The 26,940-nt window shown below is 45.5% G+C and overlaps 1 protein-coding gene across 1 annotated transcript in view; it reads right to left on the reverse strand.

Annotated features, from left to right (window-relative positions):
* Nucleotides 1–16: 16 nt before the first annotated feature.
* Nucleotides 17–26,940, reverse strand: part of LOC140727073 (P2Y purinoceptor 3) — a 67,711-nt gene continuing 40,787 nt past the window's right edge. The window contains exons 3-4 of the mRNA XM_073044301.1: nucleotides 10,231–10,288; nucleotides 17–3,391 (exon numbers count right to left, since the gene is read on the reverse strand). Of these exons, the coding sequence (XP_072900402.1) occupies nucleotides 2,307–3,287 (981 nt within the window). The 5' untranslated portion in view covers nucleotides 3,288–3,391; nucleotides 10,231–10,288 and the 3' untranslated portion in view covers nucleotides 17–2,306. The remainder of the gene's footprint in view (nucleotides 3,392–10,230; nucleotides 10,289–26,940) is intronic.

Here is a 26,940-nt window from a genome sequence, read left to right on the forward strand (position 1 = left end):
GTTGAATAAAATCGACTTTTTAAAAAAAAAAGTGCTTGTGTCATGTGGTTAAATTGCAGATCGGGTGGGGGAGGACATGCAAACTAGTTCAAGTTTAATTGTCATTCAACAACGTTCATGTATATAGCTAAATGAAACTTATTTATTTGCTGAGATACAGTACAGAACTGGCCCTTCAAGCCACACTGCCCAGCAATCCCCCAATTTAACCATAACCTAGTCCCAGGACACACCACTAGGGAGCGCCACAGTACCACCATTGAACCACCTTGCCTCGAGGAACCAGGAGAAACTGGTTTCTCCGCAGGTTATGACAAGTATCCATTCCAGAGAACTGTTCATAAATGCCTGGATTAGAGAGCATGCCTTATGAGGACAGGCTGAGTGAGCTGAAACTTTTCTCCAGAAAGGAGAAGGATGAGGGGTGACTTGGTAGAGGTGTAACAGATTGTCAAAGGCATAGATCGAGTGGACAGCCAGAGACATTTTCCCAGGGCAGAAATGGCAAATGAAGAAGGCATAATCTTAGTGTTCTGAGGAAAGCAGAGGTGTGGGGGTGGGTGGGTATATCAGAGATGGCTGTTTCTTTTACATAGAATGATGGGTGCATGGAACACCATGTCAGGAGTGGTGGTAGAGACAGATACATTAGGAATATTTAAGGTGACTGGAGGAAAGTATAGGGGAGGTATCAGAGGTAGGTCTTTTTCCCCCAGAGTGGTGGCTAAATGGAGCACCTTGCCAAGGATGGTGGTCAAGGCAGATACACTGGGGACATTTAAGAGATTGGATGTAAGGAAAATGGAGGAATATGTGGAAGGGAAGGGTTCGGTTGAGGTTGGCACAATGTCGTGGGCCAAAGGACCTGCACTGCTGTTATGTTCTATGATGGTACGAAAAGATGACAGCGTGGACAGCAGGAGACTGATCCCAGCAGAGTAGGAGATTGAGAACTACAGGTCACAAGAGAGGGGAAGTGAACGGAGAGTGATGGAAGCACAAGTGCAACTGGAATCTGGAAGGTGTGGTGGAGGCAGGACCCATTAGAATCATAGTCTCTCAGCACAAAGGGCCTTCAGGCCATCTGGACCATGCCCACCACGATCCATTTGCCCAAGCTTGGCCTACTATCTGCATACCTGTCTAAATCTTTTAAAGTTTCCAGTCACCTTCCAGTGGGAATTGGTGAGGAAGGACTATAGAGTAGAGATCTATTGCCCACAATGGGCTGAGTGGCCTTTTCTGCTGCTGTACCCATTCTATGACTCTGAGTACAATGGAAATGGAGAGTAGGGGGAAGAGGATCGGTTGGGCTACGATGAGGTCAGACCACACCCAGTGCATTGTGAGCAGTTTTGGGGCCCCTTTCCTATGAAAGGATGTGCTGGCATTGAGAGAGTCCAGAGGAGGTTCACAAGAATGATTCTGGGAAGGGAAGGGTTAATGTATGAGGAGAATTTGATGGCTCTAGGCCTGTTACTCAGAAGATTGAGGAGAGGGGATCTTACTTAACCTATTGAATATTGAAAGACAACTACAACAAAGTGGATGTGGAGAGGATGTTTCCTATAGCGGGGGAGTCTAGGACCAGAGGACACAGATAGAGTGGATGTGGAGAGGACGTTTCCTATAGTGGGGGAGTCTAGGGCCAGAGGGCACAGATAGAGTGGATGTGAAGAGGATGTTTCCTGTAGTGGGGGAGTCTAGGGCCAGAGGGCACAGATAGAGTGGATGTGGAGAGGACGTTTCCTATAGTGGGGGAGTCTAGGGCCAGAGGGCACAGATAGAGTGGATAGAAGGACATCCCTTTAGAACAGAGATGAGGAAGACTTTCTTTATTTGGGGAGGAAGGGGTGGTAGTGAATCTGTGAAATTCATTAGCACAGACGGCTGTGGAGGCCAAATCGCAGAGGTTGATAGGTTCTTGATTAGTAAGGGAGTCAAAGGGAGAATAGAGTCGAGAGGGATAATAAATCAGCCATGGTGGAATGGCGGAGCAGACTCGGGCTGAATGGCCTAATTCTGTTCCTATGTCTTCTGGAACCTTCTGAACGTTTCTTTGTCCTGCTGCCCATTCAATTTGCTTCTTCTCATTTTCACTCCTGGACTGGACTGGACAACCTGCACACGAGAGCAGACCGCACTGGTTGGAAGTACAAAGGTGCACCTCAGGCTTCCCTGCAGAGGTGTTGGTTGGTGGTCACTTCGGTTGACCTTGCTAGAACCTCCCTGGTCTCAGTGCACAATGACCACTGAATGTCCATCCACCCTCACCAGCAATGTCCAAGCATTGACTGGACCAGCCATCATGGTGTTCCCTCCCTAGCACCCTTCTGAGTGGCACTGACCATCTGTTTCAGCCTCCTCGTCCCTAGCTGAAGGTTCTTGTGCGTGAAGTAGAAGAGGATGGGGTCCAGCACACTGTTCATGCTGGCCAGGGGCCTGGTGGACTTGTAGGCCCGGGCGAAGCTCTGAAGCGTCTCGCAGGGCACGGAACGCTGTGCACGCACAATGAGGTACATTGTCTTTGTTAGGTGGAAAGGTACAAAGCTGATTACGAACACCGTAGCCACGATAACCACCATCCTCAGGGCCCTGAGCCTTCTCTGCTGGTTGGCGAGTCCCAGGAGCTGGTCGGGCCTACTGAGGACCACCACCATGGCACAGTAGCAAGCCAGCAGCCCGATGAAGGGGATGGCAAAGCCCACTACCGACAGGGTGATTCCATAGGGGAAGTAATGGCGGGAGAACTCGGGGCTGCTCAGGTCGTAACAGACTGTACGGTTCCTCTGTATGCCGGTCGTAGCAAATCTCCAGGTGGGAGCGCACTCTGCCAGAACTAGGACCCAAACCAGGCCACAGACTGTCCAGGCAAACCTGGGACCCCGCTTCTTGTGCCACAGACTCAGTGGGTAGCAGATGCCAATGTAGCGCTGGAGGCTGATGCAGGTGAGAAAGAGGATGCTCCCATGGAGGTTGGCGTAGAACAGGAACCGCACTGCCTTGCACGCGATCTCACCAAAGGGCCAGTAGTCCATGTGGATGTAGTTGTAGATCAGGAGGGGGAGGGAGCACACGTATAAGATGTCAGCGATGGCGAGGTTGAGCATGTAGATGGTGTTCTTGGTCAGGACCTTGCGAGATAGCCAAATATGGACCACCATTGTCAAGTTCAACATCATCCCGAGGACCAGCACCACTGTGTAAGTGACGGGGAGCAGAATGTTCTTGTACTTCTCCTGGAAGGTGCAGCCGCGGTTAGCTGGGACCGAGGTAGAATTCTCCATGCCTCAAACACGTTAAAGCCAGCTCACATCTCAAGGAAGACTCCCACCAGCTCAGATCGACTCATGTCTCTCCCGATCCGAGGTGAAGCCCTCACCAGGTTGACCTAGGGTGCAATGATAGGGTTAGCTTCTTGATTGGGGTCCCCTCATGACAGGAAGGATGTGGAAGCTTTAGAGAGGCTGTAGAGGAGATTTACCACAATGCTGCCTGGATTAGAGAGCATGTCTTAGGAGGAGAGTTTCAGCAAGCTAGGGTTTTTCCCTTTGAAACAAAGGAGGAAGAGAGGTACCTTGATAGAGGTGTAGAAGATGATAAGAGGCATAGAAAGCAGAGGGTGCAGTGGAAGATTTGCCAGGATGCTGATAACACTACATTAATCCCAACCACAAGATGCTGGAATTCCAGAGCAACACACACAAAATGCTGGAGGAACTCAGCAGGGCAGGTAGCATCTACGGAAGGGAATATACAGTTGGTATTTCAGGCTGAGATTCTTCATCATGACCTAAACCAATCCTGCTTTATCCTCCCCTCAGTTCTCATTAGCAACCAAGAGATTCCACCACTTGCCTTCACACACGGGGCCGACTAACCCACTGACTCACATGAACTGGACGGTCAAACCTGAAGGCGGAATACAGGGTTAATGACAGGATTCTTACAGTGTGGAGGAACAGAGGCGTCTTGGGGTCCAACCCTCAAAGTTCCTGTGCAAGTTGATAGGATTGTTAAGAAGGCATATGACGTGTTGACCTTCATCTGACTGAGTGGTGCCAGAACAACCTCTCACTCAATGTCAACAAAACCAAAAAGCTGATTATTGACTACAGGAGGAGGAAACTGAGGCTCCATGAGCCAGTCGTCGCCGGGTGATCAGAGGTGGAGAGGGTCAACAACTTGAAATTCCCTGGTATTATCATCTCAGAGGATCCAGCACATACATGCCATTACAAAGGTGGCAAGGCAGTGCCTCTACTTTCTTAGAAGTTTGAGAAGAATTGGCTTATCACCGATAACTTTAACAAACTTCTATAGATGCGCGGTGGAGAGTGTATGGACTGGTTGCATCACTGCCTGGTATGGAAGCACCAATGCCCATGAATGGAAAAGCCTACAAAAACCACTTCATCAAGGGAAAAGCCCTCCCCACCATTGAGCACATCTACAGGGAGCACTGTCGCAGGAAAGCAGCATCCATCATCAGGGACCCCCACCACCCAGGCCATGCTCTCTTCTCACTGCTGCCATCAGGAAGACGACACAAGAGCCTCAGGACTCACACCACCAGGTTCAGAAATGGTTATTACCCCTCAACCATCAGGCTCTTGACCCAAAGGGGATGGCTTCACTCAACTTCACTTGCCCCATCATTGAAATGTTCCCACAACCACTTTAAAGGACTCTTCGTCTCAAGTTCTCAATATTTATTGCTTATTTATTTATTATTATTTCTTTCCTTTTATATTTGCACAGGTTGTTGTCTGTTCCACTTTAGTTGTTTCTCTGTCTTTGCTGGGTGCAGTCCTGCAATTTATTCTGTTGTGTTTCTTTGTATTACTGTGAATGCCCGCAAGAAAAAGAATCTCAGGGTTTATATGGTGACATGTATGTACGTTGATAATAAATTTACTTTGAACTTTGAACATTGAGTATATCGTATTGTAAGTTAGGTTGTCTGACTTTGAAATCAACAATTTAGTAGTGGAACTTAAATGTATTTACTGGTCTGGAACCCAGAGCAGCAGGAAGCAGTCTTAGTAACAATCATCATCACAGAATAAACATCATCATCATTATTATGTGTCATATCATATGACCTGGGCGATTATGGTCTTTCCATGACCATGATTGTTCTTGGTAAATTTTTCTACAGAAGTGGTTTGCCATTGCTTTCATCTGGGTAGTGTCTTTACAAGATGGGGGACCCCAACCGTTATCAACACTCATCACAGATTGCCTGGTGTCAGTGGTCACACAACCAGGACTTGTGATCTGCACCGGCTGCTTATACAACCGTCCACCACCTGCTCCCGTGGCTTCACGTGACCCTGATCGGGGAGTGGGTGGGCTAAGCAGGTGCTACACCTTGCCCAAGGGTGACCTGCAGGCTAGCGGAGGGAAGCACCTTACACCTCCTTTGGTAGAGACGTATCTCCACCCCACCACCCGTACGAGAGGGTTAGATAGAGTAAATACAAGCAGTCTTTTTCCATGGAGATTGGGTGACACTAGAACTAGAGGTCATGGGTTAAGAGAGAAAAGTGAAATGCTTAAGGAGAACATAAGTTCGTCACTCAGAGGATGGTGAGAGGACTAAATGAGCTGTTGGGGGAGTGGTGGATATGGGTTTGATTTCAATATTTAAAAGAAATTTGGATAGGTCATGGATGGGAGGGGTGTGGAGGGCTCTGGTCTGGGTGAAGGTTGATGGGAATAGGCAGATTACAGGTTTGGCACAGACTAGATGGACCGAAGGGCCTGTTTCTCGAACATAGCTAGGACATAGAAATCTACAGCACATTACGGGCCCTTCGGCCTGCAATATTATGCCAACCATATAATCAACTCTAGAAACTGCCTAGAATTTCCCTACCACATAGTTCCATGTATGTATCTAAGAGTCTCTTAAAAGACCCTATTGTATCCGCCTCTACCACCATCATTGGCAGTGCATTCCACACACAGACCACTCACTGTGTAAAAAAAACTTACCTCTGACATCACCCCTGTACCTACTTCCAAGCACCTTAAAACTATGACTTTAGTTAGCTATTTTAGCCCTGGGAAAAAGCTTCTGGCTAACCACATGATCTATGCCTCTCATCATCTTATACATCTCTATCAGATCACCTCTCATCCTCCGTCACTCCAAAGATAAAAGGCCAAGTTCACTCAACCTATTCTCATAAGGCACACTCTCCAATCCAGGCAACGTCCTTGGAAATCTCCTCTGCACTCTCTCTATAGCATCCACATCCTTCCTGTAGTGAGGTGACCGGAACTGAACACAATACTCCAAGTGGGGTCTGACTAAAGTTTTAAGACATTTTCATTTCATAGCTTGTCGCACCAAACATTCAGCCATTCTTGTCTGGCACGTGGTGTCAGGATTGGTCTCCTTTCAGATTAACCGGGTCACGGTATGAAAATTCCTGACTCGACCCTTGTTTTTTATGAGGCTGGGTGGCTAGCTCAACACACAACCCGGCACGGATGGAAAGCGTGTTCGGGGTGGGGGGGGGGGCGCGGCCGGTTTTGAACTCGGGAGCCTTCGCTTCCGGAGTCCGGCGCTGATGCCATTGTGCCACCAGCCAGCCCAGTTTTAGGACCATAAGATATAGGAGCAGAAGCAGGCCATTCGGCCCATCAAGTCTGTTCCGCCATTCAATCATGGGCTGATCCAATTCTTCCAGTCATCCTCTCTCCCCTGCCTTCTCCCCATACCCTCTGGTCCGCTGGCTAATCAAGAACCTATCTATCTTTGCCTTAAATGCACCCAATGACTTGGCCTTCACAGCCGCTCATGGCAACAAATTCCACAGATTTACCACCCTCTGACTAAAGTAATTTCTCCACATCTCAGTTCTAAATAGATGTCCTTCAATCCTGAAGTTGTGCCCTCTTGTCCTAGACGCCCCTACCATGGGAAATAATTTTGCCATATCTAATCTGTTCAGACCCTTTAGCATTCGGAATGTTTCTATGAAAAACCCCCTCATTCTCCTAAACTTCAGGAAATACAGCCCAAGAGCTGCCAGACGTTCCTCATACGGTAACCCTCTCACTCCTGGAATCATTCTCATGAATCTTCTCTGAACCCTTTCCAATGTCAGTATATCCTTCCTAAAATAAGGAGCCCAAAACTGCACACAATACTCCAAGTGTGATCTCATGAGTGCCTTATAGAGCCTCAACATCACATCCCTGCTCTTATATTCCATACCTCTATAAATGAATGTCAATATTGCATTCACCTTCTTTACCACCAACTCAACCTGGAGGTTAACCTTTGGGTATCCTGCACAAGGATCCAAATTCCCTTTGCATCTCTGCATTTTGAATTCTCTCCCCATCTAAATAATAATCTGCACGTTTATTTATTCCACCAAAGTACATGACCATCCACTTTCCAACATTGTATTTCATTTGCCACTTCTTTGTCCATTCCCCTAAACTATCTAAGTCTCTCTGCAGGCTCTCTGTTTCTTCAACACTACCCGCTCCTCCACCTGTCTTTACATCTTTGTTTTATACAGCTGTAACATTACCTCTCGGCTCTTGAGCTCAATCCTACAGTTAACGAAGGCCAACAAACCATACACCTTCTTAACAACACCGTCAACCTGCGCAGCAGCTTTGAGTGTCCTATGGAATGGACCAAGATCTCTCTGACACTCCACACTGCCAAGAAGCTTACCATTTATATTATATTCTGTCTTTAAAGTTGACCTATCAAAAAGAACCACTTCACTCTTGACTGGGTTGAACTCCACCTGCCCCTTCTCAGTCGAGTTCAGCATCCTCACCCCCAATTGCTGTATTGTTCTACCACTCTATAACAAAACAATTAGATTCTCATAAACACGAGGAAATCTGCAGATGCTGGAAATTCAAACAACAACACACACAAAATGCTGGTGGAACACAGCAGGCCAGGCAGCATCTACAGGGAGAAGCGCTGTCGACGTTTCGGGCCGAGACCCTTCGTCAGGACTAACCGAAAGGAAAGATAGTAAGAGATTTGAAAGTAGTGGGGGGAGGGGGAAATGCGAAATGATAGGAGAAGACCGGAGGGGGTGGGATGAAGCTAAGAGCTGGAAAGATGATTGGCGAAAGTGATACAGAGCTGGAGAAGGGAAGGGATCATGGGACAGGAGGCCTCAGGAGAAAGAAAGGAGGAGGGGGAAACACCAGAGGGAGATGGAGAACAGGCAAACGACTAAATATGTCAGGGATGGGGTAAGAAGGGGAGGAGGGGCATTAATGGAAGTTAGAGAAGTCAATGTTCATGCCATCAGGTTGGAGGCTACCCAGCCGGTATATAAGGTGTTGTTCCTCCAACCTGAGTTTGGATTCATTTTGACAGTAGAGGAGGCCATGGATAGACATATCAGAATGGGAATGGGACGTGGAATTAAAATGTGTGGCCACTGGGAGATCCTGCTTTTTCTGGCGGACCGAGTGCAGGTGTGGTATACTGCGTCCAGTGCTCCCGGTGTGGCCTTTTATATATTGGTGAGACCTGACGCAGACTGGGAGACCGTTTCGCTGAACACCTACGCTATAGATGCTGCCTGGCCTGCTGTGTTCCACCAGCATTTTGTGTGGGTTGTTGTTTAGATTCTCATAAAAGTCCCCCTCGGAGAGGGAATATGCCACCCTTACTCAGTCTGGGCTCTATATGATTCTTCAATAGCAGACCAATCCCCTTGAATACCAACCAAGACCCTTGATTGTCCAAGAAGGAAAGAAATAGACAAATAGAGTCCCACAGCAGGGAAAAAGGCCTTTCTGCCCATCTAGTCCATACCAACCAAGATTCCTATCTCACAGTAATGTTATGTGTTTGTTCCAGAGCATATTGCGCTGTGTCCGGAGGGCAAGAAACAAAAGGCCTGGTTTCCAAACTTCTTTTAAATGATGAAATCGAACCTGTATCCACCACTTCCACTGGCAGCTCGTTCCACACTCTCACCACCCTCCGAGTGAAGAAGCTCCCCCTAGCGTTCCTCTTAAATGTTTCACCTTTCATCCTACAGTCTCACAGTACAGTAACAGGCCCATCATCCTAACAAGTGCATGCTGACCAAGCCAGACCCATTTGCCAGCGTTTGACCCATATCCCTCCAGACATGTCCTGTGTTTAGACATAATCTCTCCAAGTGTCTTTTAAACATTGTTACTGTACCTGCCCCAACAACTCCCCAAATACAACCCACCCTCTGGGCAAACATGTTGTTTCTCAGGTCCTTATTAAATCTCTCCCTTCTCACCTTAAATCTATGCTCTCTCATTCTTGATTCCCCAACCCTGGGACCATTTAGCCTATTTATGCTCCTCATACAGTACTGTGCAAAAGTTTTTGGCACACATTTTATATATATATAGCTAAGGTACTAAGACTTCTGCACAGTACTGTAGTGATTTTACGTATTGCACTGTATAGCTGCCACAAAAAAAAACACAAATTTCATGATGTGTGAGTGATGAAAAACCTGATTCTGATGTGGATCTCTGTTGTGGGTGGAGAGTGGGAAAGGAGCAAGGAGAGGGAATCGTGGCTGGGAAAAGGGGAAGGGAGAGGGGAGAGAGAGGGAAGCACCAGAGAGACATTTTGTAATGATCAATAAGCCAATTTTTTGGGCCTACTGGGCCATGCCCTGCCCTGACACTCCTTCTGACTCCACCCTCGCCACTCCCAACACCCTTTGCTTCCGCCAGATTTACAAACTGGCTCCCCACTCCGTGTTGACAAGTACAGTACTGTGCAAAAGTACTGTATATGTTTCTAAGACTTTTGCACAGTACTGTAAATCTATACACTTCTATGGGATCACTCATCATTCCCCTACCAATACCCTCTACAAGTTCATGCTCCTTCACTAAATCACCCTTCCAACAGTACGGTAATGTACCAGTTAGCGCCACGCTTTACAGCACTAGCAATCACCAATCGGGGTTCAGCTCCCCGCGTGTGTGTCTTCCGAGTGCTTCAGTTTCCTCCGGCATTCTAAAGACATACATCCGGGTTACTGAGTTGCGGGCATGCACTATTGGCAATGCAACACGGCAACACTTGTGGGCTGCCCCCGGCACAGCCTCGGACTGTGTTGGTTGTGATGCAAACAACGCATTTCATTGTATCGTTCAATGTCCGTGTGTCAAAAAAAGCTAATCTTTAATCTAACCCCACGCTTGATCTTGGCCAAAGAGAATTCTCACCTGCTGAAGGATCACCATCGCTCCTTAAATTCCGGCAGCAGCCATCCGGCACATAAACCTGAGAAAAATGGGAAAAAAGCAAATGAAGGGTCAACAGATGGTCTCAGCCTCCTTTTCAGGTGCACACATTACTCATAATATCAACTAACTGTCAAAATTAGGCCATAGTCCTTCACGCAGACAAAGCAGTTCCTACTATCGAGCACATCTACAAGGAGCACCACCGTAAGAAAGCAGCATCCATCATCAAGGCCTCCCAAAATCCAGGCCATGCTCTCTTCTTGCTACTACCATCAGGTAGAAGGTACAGGAACATTAGGTGCCACACCACCAGGTTCAGGAACAGTTATTACCCTACAGCCATCAGGCTCCTGAACCAGTGTGGATAACTCCACTCACCTCAACTCTGAACTGATTCCACAACCTATGGACTCACTTTCAAGGACTCCACAACTTGTGTTCTCAGTGTTACTAATTTAACCATATAACCATATAGCAATTACAGCACGGAAACAGTCCATCTCGGCCCTTCTAGTCCGTGCTTAATGCTTACTCTCACCTAGTCCCACCTACCTGCACTCAGCCCATTACCCTCCATTCCTTTCCTGTCCATATACCTATCCAATTTTTTTTTTAAATGACAAAATCGAACCTGCCTCTTACCACTTCTACTGGAAGCTCGTTCCACACAGCTACCACTCTCTGAGTGAAGAAGTTCCCCCTCATGTCACCCCTAAACTTTTGCCCCTTAACTCTCAACTCTTGTTTGAATCTCCCCTACGCTCAATGGAAAAAGCCTATCCACGTCAACTCTATCTATCCCCCTCATAATTTTAAATACCTCTATCAAGTCCCACCTCAACCTTCTACGTTCCAAAGAATAAAGACCCATCTTGTTCAACCTTTCCCTGTAACTTAGGTGCTGAAACCCAGGTAACATTCTCATACATGTTCTCTGTACTCTCTCTATTTTGTTGACATCTTTCTAATAATTCAGTGACCAGAACTGTACACAATACTCCAAATTCGGCCTTATCAATGCCTTGTACAATTTTAACATTACATCCCAACTCCTATACTCAATGCTCTGATTTATAAAGGACAGGATACCAAAAGCTTTCTTCACCACCCTATCCACATGTGATTCCACCTTCAGGGAACAATGCACCATTATTCCTAGATCACTCGGTTCTACTGCATTTTTCAATGCCCTACCATTTACCGTGTATTTCCTATTTGGATTATTCCTACCAAAATGTCGCACCTCACATTTATCAGCATTAAACTCCATCTGCCATCTTTCAGCCCACTCTTCTAACTGGCCTAAATCTCTCTGCAAGCTTTGAAAACCTACTTCATTATCCACAACGCCACCTACCTTAGTACTCCGGGTATTCTGGTTTTCTCCCACATCCCATACAGTATAGGCTGGGGCTAGTAAGTGGTGGGCACGCTATGTTGGCACCGGAAGTGTGGTGATAACATGCAACAATTGGGATTGTGGAGGTGTTGATGCAAAACAACGTGTTTCACTGAGATTCAATGTTTCAAATTAACGTGAGAAATAAAACTAGTCTTTAGTTTTCACTCCTCAGCCTCCGCTGTTTAGAGAACCCCAGTGAAGCCAATCTCTAAGTATGAGAGATTGTACAGATGCTGAAAATCCAGAACAGCACACACAAAATGCTGAAAAAACTCGGCAGACCAGGCAGCATCTATGAAAATGAGTAAAGATTTGATGTTTCAGGCCAAGACCCTTTTTCAGAATTGGATCTGGTGTTCTCGGTGTGTCCTCCTGTATATCAGTAAGACCAATGTTCCCCTTAAGGTGTGTTTGCAAGTGCACACACACATCTTTTGCTAAGAGTGCACAAAGGAATTTAAACTGTGCATGAAAGGTTGTCACCCTCTACCTCATTGACATTTTAAGTATATTTCATGATCATACACAATCCCATTTCCTTTTCCAGTTTCCGGTTCCACTGCTGTTCACTCTGCTGACCCACAACTGTGCTGCAACACACAGCTCGAACCACATCATCAAGTTCGCCGATGACACAACCGTGGTGGGTCTCATCAACAAGAACAATGAGTCAGCTTACAGAGAGGAGGTGTTAGCAGCTACCGGACTGGTGCAGAGCCAACAACCTGTCTCTTAATGTGAACAAAACAAAAGAGATGGTTGTTGACTTCAGGAGGGCACGGAGCAACCACTCCCTGCTGAACAACGACAGCTCCTCAGTTGAGATCATTAAAAGCACCAAATTTCTTGGTGTTCACCTGGCGGAGAATCTCATTTAGTCCCTCAACACTAGCTCCACAGCAAAGAAAGCTCAGCAGCATCTCTACTTTCTGTGAAGGCTGAGGAAAGTCCATTTCCCAACCCCCATCCTCATCACATTCTACAGAGTATGTATTGAGAGCATCCTGAGCAGCTGCATCACTGCCTGGTTTGGAAATTGCATCATCTCGGATTGCAAGACCCTGCAGCGGATAGTGAGGTCAGCTAAGAAGATCATCGGGGTCTCTCTTCCCGCCATTATGGACATTTACACTACACGCTGCATCCACAAAGCAAACAGCATTATGAAGGACCCCACGCACCCCTCATACAAACTCTTCTCCCTCCTGCTGTCTGGGAAAAGGACCTGAAGCATTTGGGCTCTCACCACCAGACTATGTAACAGTTTCTTCCCCCAAGCCATCAGACTCCTCAATACCCGAAGCCTGGAATGACACCTTACTGCCCTATTGTCCCGTTTATTATTTATTGTAATGCCTGCACTGTTTTGTGCACTTTATGCAGTCCTGTGTAGGTCTGTAGTCTAGTGTAGTTTTTTTTCTGTGTTGTATTTACATAGTTCAGTCTAGTTTTTGTACTGTGTCATGTAACACCATGGTCCTGAAATAAACGTCTTATTTTTACTATGTACTGTACCAGCAGTTATGGTCGAAATGACAATAAAAGTGACTTGACTTGACCGTGTTGACAACATGGAGTTTATAATGACTTGTTTGCAGATTTTAGAACTGGCTTAATTATAATATTTTAATTGAAGAAATTGTTGATTCACTATGTCAAATTCCAAAGAAGCCGAGGGTGTGAAGCGCAAAAGAACTACTAGTTCATTTAAAACAGAATGGCTTAATGAAAGAGTAGAAACCACTACACTGGAAGCTCATGGGGTCAGGAACGTGCAGCTACAAGAAACTGTACAATACAGAAACTGGTGCTACCTGGGTGTATTGTCATGATGCAAAAGTTGCTGGAGAATTTTCAAGTGGAAAGAAGAGGAGTGATATTTTGAAACTTGACTTTTTAACGCGTCATTTAACAAGCAAATCACATATGGACAGTGTGCAAAAGCTCTGGCAAGAAATTCCTTTATTACCTGCTACAGGCCTGCTACATATATTCATATGTTTTGTGAAAGTGCAGATGAATGAGAGTGAAACAATCAAACCCAGAGGAGATCACAGTTCTTGTCGTCAGTGTTTTGCTAGCTGTTAAAATGAATACCTCTACATATAAAATTCAGTGCAGACATGCCACTGCGCAAAAAGTTGAACAGCAAAAGATTTTTGCACACACTAATTATTACAAATTAGAGGGAATATTGGGTAAGACATGACGTAGATTGGGAGACCGCTTCATTGAGCACATTCACTCCGTCTGCAGCAAAAAAAATCACAAGACCATAACATATAGGAGCAGTATTTGTCCATTTGGTCCATCAAATCTGCTCCTCCATTTCATCATGGCTGATACAATTTTCCTCTCAGCTCTAATCTGCTGCCTTCTCCCAGTATACCTTCATGCCCTGACTGATCGAGAATTTATGAACCTCTACCTTAAATATACATAAAGACTTGGCCTCCACAGCCATGTGCAGCAAAGAATTCCACAGATTCACACTCTCTGGCTAAAAAGATTCCTCATCTCCATTCTTAAAGGACATCCTTCTATTCTGAGGCTGTGTCCTCTTGTCCTCTCACCATAGGAAATATTCCCTCCACATTCACTCTATCAAAGCTTTTCATCATTCAGTAGGTTTCAATGAGGTCACCCCTCATTCTTCTGAATTCTACTGAATAGAGGCACAGAGACATCAAACACTCTTCATACGACAAGCCATTCAAACCTGGAATTATTTTCGTGAACATCCTTTGAATTCTCTCCAGTTTCAGCACATCCTTTCGAAGATATTATTTCTCCAGCACTGTTTTCCAGTGGTCCGATATCCACTCTCATATTTCTTTTACACTTTATGTATTTGAAGAAACTTTTGGTATCCTCTTCAATATTATTGGCTGACTTACTTTTGTATTCCATCTTTACCTTCTTAATGACTTTTTTAGATGCCTTCTGTTGGATTTTAAAAGCTTCCCAATGCTCTATCTTCCCACTAATCTTTGCTCTATTATATGCTCTCTCTGTGGCTTTTGTGTTGGCTTTGACTTCTTTTTTTCTCCACAGTTGTGTCATCTTGCCTTTAGAATGCTTCTTTCTCTTTATATATCCTGTGCCTTCTAATTTGCTTCCAGAAATTCCAGCCATTGCTGGTCTGCCATCATCCTTGCCAGTGTTCTTTTCCAATCAATTCTGGGCAACTCCTCTCTCCTGCCTCTGTAATTCCCTTTACCCCACTGTAATGCTGATACATCTGACTTTAGCTTCTCCTTCTCAAATTCCAGGGTGAATTCGACCATATCATGATCACTTTCTTCTAAGGGTTCTTTTACCTTAAGCTCTTAAATCTATTCCAGTTCTTTGCATAACACTCAATCCAGAATAGCTGATCCCCTGGTGGGCTCAACCCCGAGCTGCTCTAAAAAGCCAACTCATAGACATTCTAGAAGTTCCCCCTACTGGAATCCAGCACCAACCTGATCTTCCCAATCTTCCCCCATCACTATAGTAACATTGTCTTTTAGGCATGCATTTTCTATCTCCCATTGTAATTTGTATGCCATGTCCTTACTACTGTTGGGAGACTGAATACAACTCCCATCAAGGTATTTTTATCTTGCAGTTCCTTAGCTCTATCTGCAATGATCAATACCTTCTGACCCTATGTCACCTCTTTCTAATGACTTAATTTCATTTTTTACCAGCAGAGCAACATTGCCCCCTCTGACTTCCTGACTGTCTTCTCATCTTCAGCACTATCATCCACCTTTCCTCCAATTCTTCTTGCATTGAAATGTACACAGCTCAGGACGCTAGTCACACCATGGTCAACCTTTTGAATGTTGACTTTGTCTGAGGTCTTGCCAATGTTTGCCTCTACCACCTCTCCACTAACTGTCCTGGCACTCTGGTTCCCAACCCCCTGCAACTTTAGTTTAAACCCCACAGTGCAGCATTGACAAACCTTCCCGCTCCAGTCCCCCTCCAGTTCAGGGGCAAACTGTCCCTTCTGTACAGGTCCCACCTTCCCTGGAAGAGAGCCCAATGATCCAAAAATCTTATACCCTCCCTCCTACACCAATTCATTAGCTACGCATTAAACTGTCTAATCTTCCTACTTCTAGCTTCACTAGCACCTGGCACGGGTAGCAATCCTGAGATTACAACTCTGGAGATCCTGACCTTTAACTTAGTACCTTACTTCCTGAACTCCCTATGCAGAACCTCATCACTCATCCTACCCATGTCCGACATGGACCACAATTTCAGTCCCACTTAAGGGAGTGAGATTTCATTCTCCCATCCAATCCCATTCCAACATGCTCTCTTCAATTGCCAGGATGAGGAAATACTCAGGTTGGAGGAGCAACATCTTATATTCCGTCTGGGTAACCTCCAACCTGATGACATGAACATCAATTTCTCAAACTTACAGTAATTACTCCCCTTCCTCCCCTTCACCATTTCCCATTCTTGTTTCCCTCTCACACCTTCCCTTCTTACCTGCCCATCACCTCCCTCTGATTCTCCTCGCCCTTCCCTTTCTTCCATGGTCTTCTGTTCTTTCCTATCAGATTCCCTTTTCTCCAGCCCTTTATCTCTTTCACCATTCAGCTTCCCAGCTCTTTACCCTCTTCCGGTTTCAGCTAACACCTGCCACTTTGTGATTCTTCCTCCCCTCCCGCCACCTTCTAATTCCGATTTCTCCTCTTCCTTTTCGGTCTCAGCCTGCAATGTCGACTGTTTACTCTTTTCCATAGATGCTGCCCGACCCTGCTGAGTTTGGTGTGTGTTGCTCAGGACGGGAAGTGCCTGTGGTGAGTGGAGCTGATCTTGGAACTTTTTCAATAACTTCAACAGTTTATTTAACCTGAATCCCATTAAGTGTGTGTAAGTATATTTGATCTTTGTGAACCTAACAGCACAAGATTGATGACTCACTTTTCAAACTCTCTATGTTTTTATCTTCTTTCAAACCACATAAACAGACAGAGTAGCAGCAACTTGGATATATACAGGGTGTAGATACTCATAAAGTATCCAATGATCTCTTCAACAATATTATTCAACAAGGCGCCACAGCAGAGATAGCATTGCCTCACTGCCTCAGAGGGCCAGGTTCCAACCTCTGGGCAATGGGCCAAATGGCCTGTTATTGTTATTGACATCTGTTATTGACATGTCTCCAAAGTCTGACCAATTCCCCACCCAGGAGGATTCAGAAAGGCTGCTTTCCTCCTCTCACTGGAGGCACAGGAGCCTGAACACTCAACATCAGTTCCTCTCCACCATCAGTTTTCTGAACGGACCATGAACCCATGAGCTTTTTTTTTGTTCTCTTTTTGCACTATTTGCTTAATTTTTTAGACATATATTGATTATTGTCATTTATAGTTTTTGTTATTATTATGCATTGCAATGTACTGCTGCTGCCAAACAACAAACTTCACGACACTTGTCAGTGACAGGGTGCCCAAGTTGGTGACGGCTTTCATTGATTCGCTTATGGCTCTGACTCTATTATGGATTTATTGAGAAATCCCAAAGAAAATGAATCTCAGGGTTGTATTCGATGACATGTGTATACTTTGATAATAAATTTACTTTGAACTTTTGATGTTAAACCGGATTCTGAAAGGCAGCTTAAAGTTAATATTTAGATTCAGATTTATTTATCACGTGTACATGGAAACGTACAGTGAAATGTGTCGTTTGCAACCAACACAACGTAAGGATGTGTTAGGGGAAGCCATATGTGTCGCCACATAATCTGGCACCAGCACAGCGTGCCCAGAATGTTCTTCGGAACAATACAGAACACAACGAGCAACAAGGCAACTACAGAGAGCCAAGTGCTGCTCCTCCCTACCTGCTGCACGTCCATATGCATCTTCTTCTAACTCCAGACACTGAGCTCTGATTTTCCCAGTGGACTCACAGAGATTTACAAACCCAAGTGTTGTGTAGTATCTTAGTAATATTTGAGTAATCTTGTAAATATATTGTTTGGTTAAACTTTCTTGTTTGTTTAAACAATTCAATTTGGGTTATATGTATAAATAGTTGAATTGGACATGTCATCACACTACCATGTGACCCATGTGATACGTGCGCACCTCGGTTTAAGTCAGTGAAGACTCCCGTCTGTTCATCTCTCTGGCTTTCCTTTGAATTGGTTTAATGCTTTAGAGTTACGAAACCTAACACTAGGGTGCAGCCATCGGCCTCGGTATGTCAGTTCGTCAGTCCTTTCCGATGCAACGTAAATCAGGATGTGTCAAAGCGCTTCCCAGCCAAGATAGAAACACACTGCAGATCAGGCAGAAATCCACACAGAGAGAAGCAGTGTCAGGCCTTGGGGCGCCATCGTAGTGTCACGGTTAGCTGAAGATGGCCTGTCCTGGGGTCAGAGGCCAGCATTAGGGAGAGAGGAACAGCACTTGGTTCTCTGTAGTTGCCTTGTTGCTTGTTGTGTTCTGTATTGTCCTGAAGAACCAGGGTGATGCTAGAGAAAGATATATTAGGGACATTTAAGAAACCCTTAGACAGACACATAGATGAAAGAAAAATGGAGGGCTATATGGGAGGGAAGGGTTAGATTGATCTTAGAGTAGGTTAGAAGGTCAGCATGACATCATTGGCTGAAGGGCCTGTCCTGTGATCTACAGTTCTATGTTCTACAGATGTATGGGGAAGATCACTCTGGTTGGCTGCATCACAGCCTGGTAAGGAAGCTTCAGTGCCCTGAATCACAAGAGCCGACAGAGGGTAGTAGACTCAGCCAGATCAATCACTGGAAAAACCCACCCCACCGCCAAGGACATCATCAAGAGCTGGTGCCTCAAGAGGCTGTATCCATCTTTAAGGACCAATATGCTTTCTTCTCCTTACTACCATCAGGGAGAAGGTAAAGGAGCCTGAAAGCACACACTCAGTGATTCAGGAACAGTCCACTGTAGCGTAGTGGTTAGCACAACGCTTTACAGTACAGGCGTCCAGGGTTCAATTCCCGCCACTGCCTGTAGGGAGCTTGCATGTTCTCCCCGTGACCACATGTGTTTCCTCTGGGTGCTCTGGTTTCCTCCCACAGTCCAAAGACCTACTGGTTGGTAGGTCACTTGGTCATTGTAAATTGTCCTGTGATGAGGCTAGGGTTAAATCGGGGGATTGCAGGGCAGCCTGGCTCGAAGGGCCGGAAGGGTCTGCTCTGTGCTTTTTCTCAATAAGTGAATCAAGTATCTGCCCCTCAATGGTCAGATTTTTGAACGGTCCATGAACGCTACCTCAATATTCCTTTTGTACTGTTCATTTATTGTGTAGTTTGCTGTAATTTTACATCTCTGCTCTGTAGTGCTGCCACAAAACATCAAATCTCACAACATATGAGATGGTAATAAATGTGGGTCGGGTTCTGATTCAAAGTTAGTGTGAGTGATTTCGAGAGGATCTATTCGAAACATTACTGCCACTTCCCATATCCCATTTAAATGCCTTATTGATTTGCCTGACTCCTGCAGGAATAATCATTAATAAACCGTTCTGGGGGCGGGTGGATGGGCTGTGGGAATTGGTGCTCAGTAGGAGTTAAGCCCTGGAGCAACAAGAATTGGCAGGCAGATCACCTCCTTACAAGATGAACACTATTTGGATTACACATATTTTTTTTCATCCTGTCGGCACAGTTGAACCTTTCACAAGTGGTCACAATCCAGCTTGTTTGAAAACTTACCCTTGACTGCCAAGCACTTTTTGAAATAAATTCTTGAATATCCAAAGCACCCTTCACAAAATGTACCTTACTCAATCAAGCGTGTTTGGGAGATTTTGACGTTGTGGAGACTTTGTGACTCCTGTCATCTTGAAGTCATCGAGTGATGACACAGCTCCCCACAGTCCACATGACCATAAGATAAAGGAGCAGAGTTTGACCCTTTGGCCCATCGAGTCTGCTCTGCCATCCCTTCATGGCTAATTTCAACGTTCAAAGTAAATTTAACTATCAAGGTCACCACATACAACCCCGGGATTCACTTTCTTGCCTGCATTGACAGTAGATACAAAGAGCACAAGAATTAATGACAAACTGCATACAAACAACCAATGTGCAAAAGACAACAAACTACACAAATATAAAAATAATAAATAAATAGAAAATAACAATGAAAACATGAGTTGTAGAATCTTTTGCAAGTGAGTCCTTAGGTTGTGGAATCAGCTCAGTGTTGAGGTGAGTGAAGTTATCCACACTGATTCAAGAACCTGATGGTTGAAGGGTAATAACTGTTCCTGATCCTGGTGGTGCCCTCTCAACCCCGTTCACCTGCCTTCTCCCAATAACCTTTGACACCCTTACTAATCAAGAACCTATGAGCTGCCTCTTCAAATATACCCAGTGATTTAGACTCCGCAGCCGTCTGTGGCAATGAATTCCAGATTCATGAACCCCTGGCTAAAGAAATTGATTTCTTTATTTCATTGAGACTTCAACACTACCCATTTCATGGAAGTGTTTGCAAAGGTACCATTATTATGTGCTGGTCTGATTGGGCAGCAGTGCCTTCAATCATCAATACTGGTTGTTGTGTTAATGATAACGTTGCAGTTCCTCATAGAGTCATAGAGCACTACAAAACTGAAACAGGCACTTCGGCCCATTATGTCCATGCTGAACTGTCACTTTGCCTCGTCCCATCAACCTGCACCTGAACCATTGCTCTCCACACCATGTGCTTATCCAACCTTCTCTTAACTGTTGGATTTCAACCCACATCCACCACTTCCATCAGCAGCTCACCCCACACTATCACCACCCCCTGAGTGAAGGAACTCCCTCTCAGCTGCCCCTTAAATATTTCACCTTTCACCTTTAACCCATGACCTCTAGTTCTGATCTCGCCCAGCCTCAGTGGAAAATGCCTGCTTGTATTTAACTTACCTATACCCCCCATGATTTTGTAAACCTCTATTAAATCTCCTCTCATTCTCCTATACTCCAGGGAATAATGTCCTAACCTATTCAACTTCTCCCCATAACTCTGTCCTCTTTCAATCTATTGACATCTTTCCTGTCACTAGGTTTACCAGACCTGCACACAGTACTCCAAATTAGGCCTTACCAGCATATAATAGAACTTTAATATAACATCACAAGTCTGGTCCTCAACCCACACGGTTACAGTAAAAACCTACAAACTCCCTGCAAGTAGCAGTGAAAATGAACAGGTCACTGGTGCTGTGATAACATTACACTGACAGCGACAATGTTTTGTCAGCTTAGACTCCACAGAATTGGAGTGGAGGGAAGTCAACTCATCTTCAGACCCAAGGGACTACCCGTGAAGATGTGGACATCAGTATAGGCCAGAGTAACACACACAAAATGCTGGAGGATCTCAGCAGCTCAGGCAGCATCTATGGATATGAATAAACAGTCGACTTTTTGGGCCAAGACTCTTTATTGGGACTGGAAAGGGAGGGGGCAGAAGCCAGAATAAGAAGGTTGGTGGGGGGGAGGGGGGAGGACAAGCTAGAAAGTGATAGGTGAAGCCAGGTGGGTGGGGAAGGAGGATGAAGCAAGATGCTGGAAGGAGATAGGTGGAAAAGAAAAAGAGCTGGAGAAGAAGGAATCTGCTAGAAGAGAGGGCATCTTGGGGGTAAGGGAAGGTGGAGAAGCACCAGAGAGAGGTGATAGGCAGGTGAGGAAACAGGCCAGCTCGGCCCTTCTAGAGCATGCCGAATGCTTACTCTCACCTAGTCCCACCGACCTGCACTCAGCCCATAACCCTCCATTCCTTTCCTGTCCATATACCTATCCAATTTTACTTTAAATGACAATACTGAACCTGCCTCTACCACTTCTACTGGAAGCTTGTTCCACACAGCTGCCACTCTCTGAGTAAAGAAGTTCCCCCTCGTGTTACCCCTAAACTCTTGCCCCCTAACTCTCAACTCATGCCATCTTGTTTGAATCTCCCCTACGCTCAATGGAAAAAGCCTATCCACATCAACTCTATCTATCCCCCTCATAATTTTAAATACCTCTATCAAGTCCCCCCTCAACCTTCTACGCTCCAAAGAATAAAGACCTAACTTGTTCAACCTTTCTCTGTAATTTAAGTGCTGAAACCCAGGTAACATTCTAAGATTCTAAGAAGATTCTCCGTATCTTCTGCACAATTTGCTTTTCCACTCAATTCAGTAACATCAGCAAACTTAGATACACTACAGTCGGTCCCCACTTCCAGATCATTAATGTATATTGCGAACAGTTGCGGGCCCAGCACCAAGCCCTGCAGCACACCGCTGATTGCCAACCAGAGTAACATCCATATATCTCAACTCTGTGCTTTCTATTAGTTAACTGATCCTCTATCCATGCTAATACATCACCTCCAACTCTATGCATCCTTATTTTATGGATAAATCTTTTATGTGGCACCTTATTAAATGCCTTGTGGAAATCCAAGTAAATAATGCCTGTGGTTCCCCTCTATCCACTGCGCTCATTATATCCTCAAAGGCGCTTGGCAAAGCAGTCCTCAATCTGTGTCGGGTCCTCTCCAAGGCAGAGGAGGCTGGGAGCACTGGATACAATATAAAGGAGAAGTGGAAGTACTGTTTGGGGTCCCGAACAGAGGTGAGGAAGGAGGTGAATGGACAGGTGTAGTAGTTCTTCCACTTTCAGCAATAAGTGTCAGGAGGGACGAGTGGACGAGAGGATCACGGATCGCTGTAGAAAGCGGAGAATGGGTGGGTGGGAGGTGAGTTGAAGCTGTGTTTGGTGGTAGGATCCCACTGAAGACGACAGGAGTTGTGGACAATGACAGGTTAGTTGCGGGCACTCTTGCGGTGGTAGGTGAGGACAAGAGGAACCCTATCCTCGTTAAGGGTGTGGGCAGACGGGGAGAGCATGAACCAATGGTGGAGGAGGGGACCTGTATAGATCTGGAATCTTGTAGACTGGCTTTCCGTCATGCTTTAGGAATGATGTTAGTGAACAGATGGAGAGGTTTATTTTCACCGTTACTGATGTCAGCCTTTTATCACAGCTTGTTTACATAGACCATCAATCATTACAGCACAGAATTGGCCCCGATGTTCTGTTGACCTTTTAATCTACCCTAACATCAATCTAACGCCTTCCCCCCACACAACTCTCATTTTTTTGACCACCTATGTGCCTATCTAACAGTTTCTTACATCTCTCTAATGTATCTCCTCTACCAGCACTCTGGCAGTGCGTTCTATGCACTCCCCACCTTCTGTGTAAAAATCTAACCTCTGATATCCCCTCTATACTCTCCTACAATCATCTTAACGTTAGGTCCCCTCATATTAGTCAATTCCACCCTGGGGAAAATGTCACTAGCTGTCCACTCATTCTACTGTATGCCCCTTGTCATCATGTACTCCTGTAGCAAGTCACCTCTCATCCTCCTTCTCTCCAAGGAGAAAAACCCTCACTTGTTCAGCCTCTCCTCATAAGATGTGTTCTCTAGTCCAGGCAGCAATTTGGATTCAAGTTAGTCAGTCCCTACAGATCAGTGCTCAGGTCAACAGACTATGCCCCAGGACACTCATCTAGTATTGATACTGGGAGTGGTTTGTTATCGTCACTGGTACTGAAACACAGTGAAAAGCTGGTCTTGCAGACTGTGCATACAGATCAGATCATTGCACAGTGCACTGAGGTAGAACCAGGGAAAACAACAACAGAATGCAGAATAACGTGTAAAAGCTACAGAGAAAGTGCGGTGCAGGTAAACAATTAGGTGTAAGATCATAATGAGGTAGACTGTGAGGCAAATGGTCCATTTTATTGTACAATGGATCTTTTCAAGAGTCTGATAACAGTGGGGTTGATGCTGTCCCTGAGCCTGGTGGGACGTACTTTCAGGCTTTTGTATCTTCTGCCCGATGGGAGAGGGGCAAAGAGAGAATGTCCGGGGTGGGTGGGCTCTTTGATTACGCTGGCTGCTTTACCAAGGCAGCGAGAAGTGTAGACAGAGCCCGTGGAGGTGAAGCTGGTTTCTGTGATGTGCTGGTGTGTGTCCACAACTCTCTGCCGTCACGGGCAGAGCATTTGCCATGCTGCATCCAGACAGAATGCTTTCTATGGTGTATCTGTGAAAATTCCTATAACGGCAAGATAAAGCACTTGGCATATTGTGCTCAGTCCAGCCATCTCATTATAGGAAGGACGCAGTGAAGGTGTAGAGGAGATTTACCAGGTTCACCAGGATCCAGATCTCTCCTGGACGGGACAGCACGTCGTATGAGGAGAGACTGAGTGAGCTCGGGCTCTTCTCTTTGGAGTGAAGGAGGATGAGGTAATTTGACAAAGTGTACAATGTGATAAGAAACTTAGATAGAGTGGCTAGCCAGAGAGTTTTTTCCCTCCTCAGGCTAATACAAAGGGACATAGTTTTAAAGTGATTGGTGGAAAGTATGGGGGGAATGTCAGAGGTAAGTTTTTTTACACAGAGAGGGGTGGGTGCCCGGAATGTGCTGCCTGGGGTGGGGGTAGAAACAGACACATTGAAAACTTTTAAGAGACATTTAGATAGGCACGTGACTGTGAGGAAACTGGAAGGATACGAACATGATGTAGGCAGAAGGGATTAGTTGAGCTAGCCATTTGATTACTAATTTTGTTGAATCAGCACAACATTATGGGATGCAGGACCTGCTCCTGTGCTGTACTGTTCTATGTTCTGAGGACTGCAGAGGCTCAAGGAGGGGCTTCTCAAAGGGAAGTTAGGGATGGGCTTATTAACACTGTCCTTGCCCAAATCCCAAGGAGTCAGAATCAGGTTTAATATCGCCAGCATATGTCCATAACATATCGGACCAGAATTGCACCATTTGACCCATCGAGTCTGCTCCACCATTTCATCATGGGTGATCCCAATTTTCCTCTCAGCCCCAATCTCCTGCCTTCTCTCCATATCCCTTCATGCCCCAACTAATCAAGAATCTATCAACCTCTGCCTTAAATATACATAAAATCTTGGCCTCCACAGCTGCCTGTGGCAAAGAATTCCACAGATTCATACTCTCTGGATAAAGAAATTTCTCTTCATCTCTGTTCTAAATAAAAACGTCCCTCTATTCTGAGGCTGTGTCCTCTGGTCTTAGACTCTCCCACCATAGAAACATCCTCTCCACATCCACTCAATAGGTTTCAGTGGGGTCACCCCTCATTCTTCTGAATTCTAGTGAATACAGGCCCAGAGACATCAAACGCTCTTCATATGACAAGCCATTCTCTCCAGGAAATTTGTTGTCTTTACAGTAGCAGTATATTGCAATAAATAATAACAGAGAAAAAAAGTGAATTACATTAAGTGTAAATCTCTATTAAATAGTTAAACAAGTAGTGCAAAAATAGAAATAAAAAAGTAGTGAGGTAGTGTTCATGTGTTTGTTGTCCATTCAGGAATCGGATGGCAGAGGGGAAGAAGCTGTTCCTGAATCACTTGAGTGTGTGCCTTCAGGCTTTTGTACCTCCTACCTGATGGTAACAGTGAGAAAAGGGCATAAGCTGGGTAATGGAGGCCCTTATTGATGGGTGCCACCTTTTTGAGGTATTGCTCTTTGAAGATGTCCTGGAAGCTCGTGCAAATGATGTAGCTGACGAAGTTTACAAATCTCTGCAGTTCCTTTCGATGCTGTGCAGTAGCCCACCGCACCTCCCCCCAGAGCAGACAGCAATAGGGCCAGTTAGAATGCTCTCCATGGTAGAGTTAATGAAAGAGGAGACTGAAAGATGATAAACTTCATGTAGGAATGAGAACGTATTCAAATCGGAAAATTAATCACGTAAATATTTTCCAACGATAAATGTTTAGTTTGATGGATGGGTATTAAATTGGTGTTGGAGACAGCGGAGAGGAACGTTGGGTTGTGTAAAGTCTAATATCCTTCTGTGGTAAAGGAATGAAGATTAAACCTCCATCTACTCTATCCTGTATTCAATCGGAATCAATTTTTTTAATTAATCAGTTGCTTTACAAAAAGATAGCACCTTAATGCATTAAAAGTTCAGGAAGTTATTAAGCATCGGAGCAGAATTAGGCCATTCAGCCCATCGAGTCTTCTCCGCCATTCCATCATGGCTGATCCCGGATCCTACTCAGCCCCATACACCTGCCCTCTCGCCATATCCTTTGATGCCCTGACTGATCAGGAAGCTATCAACTTCCGCCTTAAATATACACATGGATTTGGCCTCCACCGCAGTCTGTGGCAGAGCATTCCACAGATTCACTACTCTCCGGCTAAAAAAATTCCTCCTTACCTCTGCTCTAAGTTTCAGTTGAGAACCTCTGTTCTCAATTTTGAGGCTGTGCCCTCTAGTTCAGGATACCCCCACAATAGAAAACATCCTCTCCACATCCATCCTATCTAGTCCCTCCAAATTTCAGTAGATTTCAATGAGATCCCCATGTATTCTTCAAAATTCCAGTGAGTACAGGCCCAAAGCTGCCAGACACTCCTTACATGTTAATCCCTCATTCCCAGAATCATCCTCATGAATCTCCTCTGGACTCTCTCCAATGACAATACATCCCTTCTGCACATCTGCACACCTACCAAGCACATCTTTCCCTCCCCCCTCTTTCTGCTTTCCACAGGGATCGCTCCCTACGCAACTCCCTTGTCCACTCGTCCCCCCCATCCCTTCCCACCGATTTCCCTCCTGGCACTTATCCTTGTAAACGGAACAAGTGCTACACCTGCCCTTATACTTCCTCCCTCACCACCATTCAGGGCCCCTGACAGTCCTTCCAGGTGAGGCGACACTTCACCTGTGAGTCAGCTGATGTGGTATACTGCATCCGGTGCTCCCGGTGTGGTCTTTTATATATTGGTGAGACCTGACGCAGACTGGGAGACCGTTTCTCTGATCACCTACGCTCAGACCACCAGAGAAAGCAGGATCTCCCAGTGGCCACACATTTTAATTCCACGTCCCATTCCCATTCTGATATGTCTATCCATGGCCTCCTCTACTGTCAAGATGAAGCCACAATCAGGGTGGAGGAACAACACCTTATATACCGGCTGGGTAGCCTCCAATCTGATGGCATGAACATTGACTTCTCTAACTTCTGTTAATGTCCCTCCTCCCCTTCTTACCCCATCCCTGACAATATCTAGTTGTTTGTTTTTTTTCTCTCTTTCTGCCCATCACCCTGCCTGTTCTCCATCTCCCTCTGGTGCTTCCCCCCCTCTTTCTTTCTCCTGAGGCCTCCCGTCCCATGATCCTTTCCCTTCTCCAGCTCTGTATCACTTTT

This window comes from Hemitrygon akajei, chromosome 4 (assembly GCF_048418815.1).
Source record: "Hemitrygon akajei chromosome 4, sHemAka1.3, whole genome shotgun sequence".
NCBI classification, from domain to species: Eukaryota; Metazoa; Chordata; class Chondrichthyes; order Myliobatiformes; family Dasyatidae; genus Hemitrygon; species Hemitrygon akajei.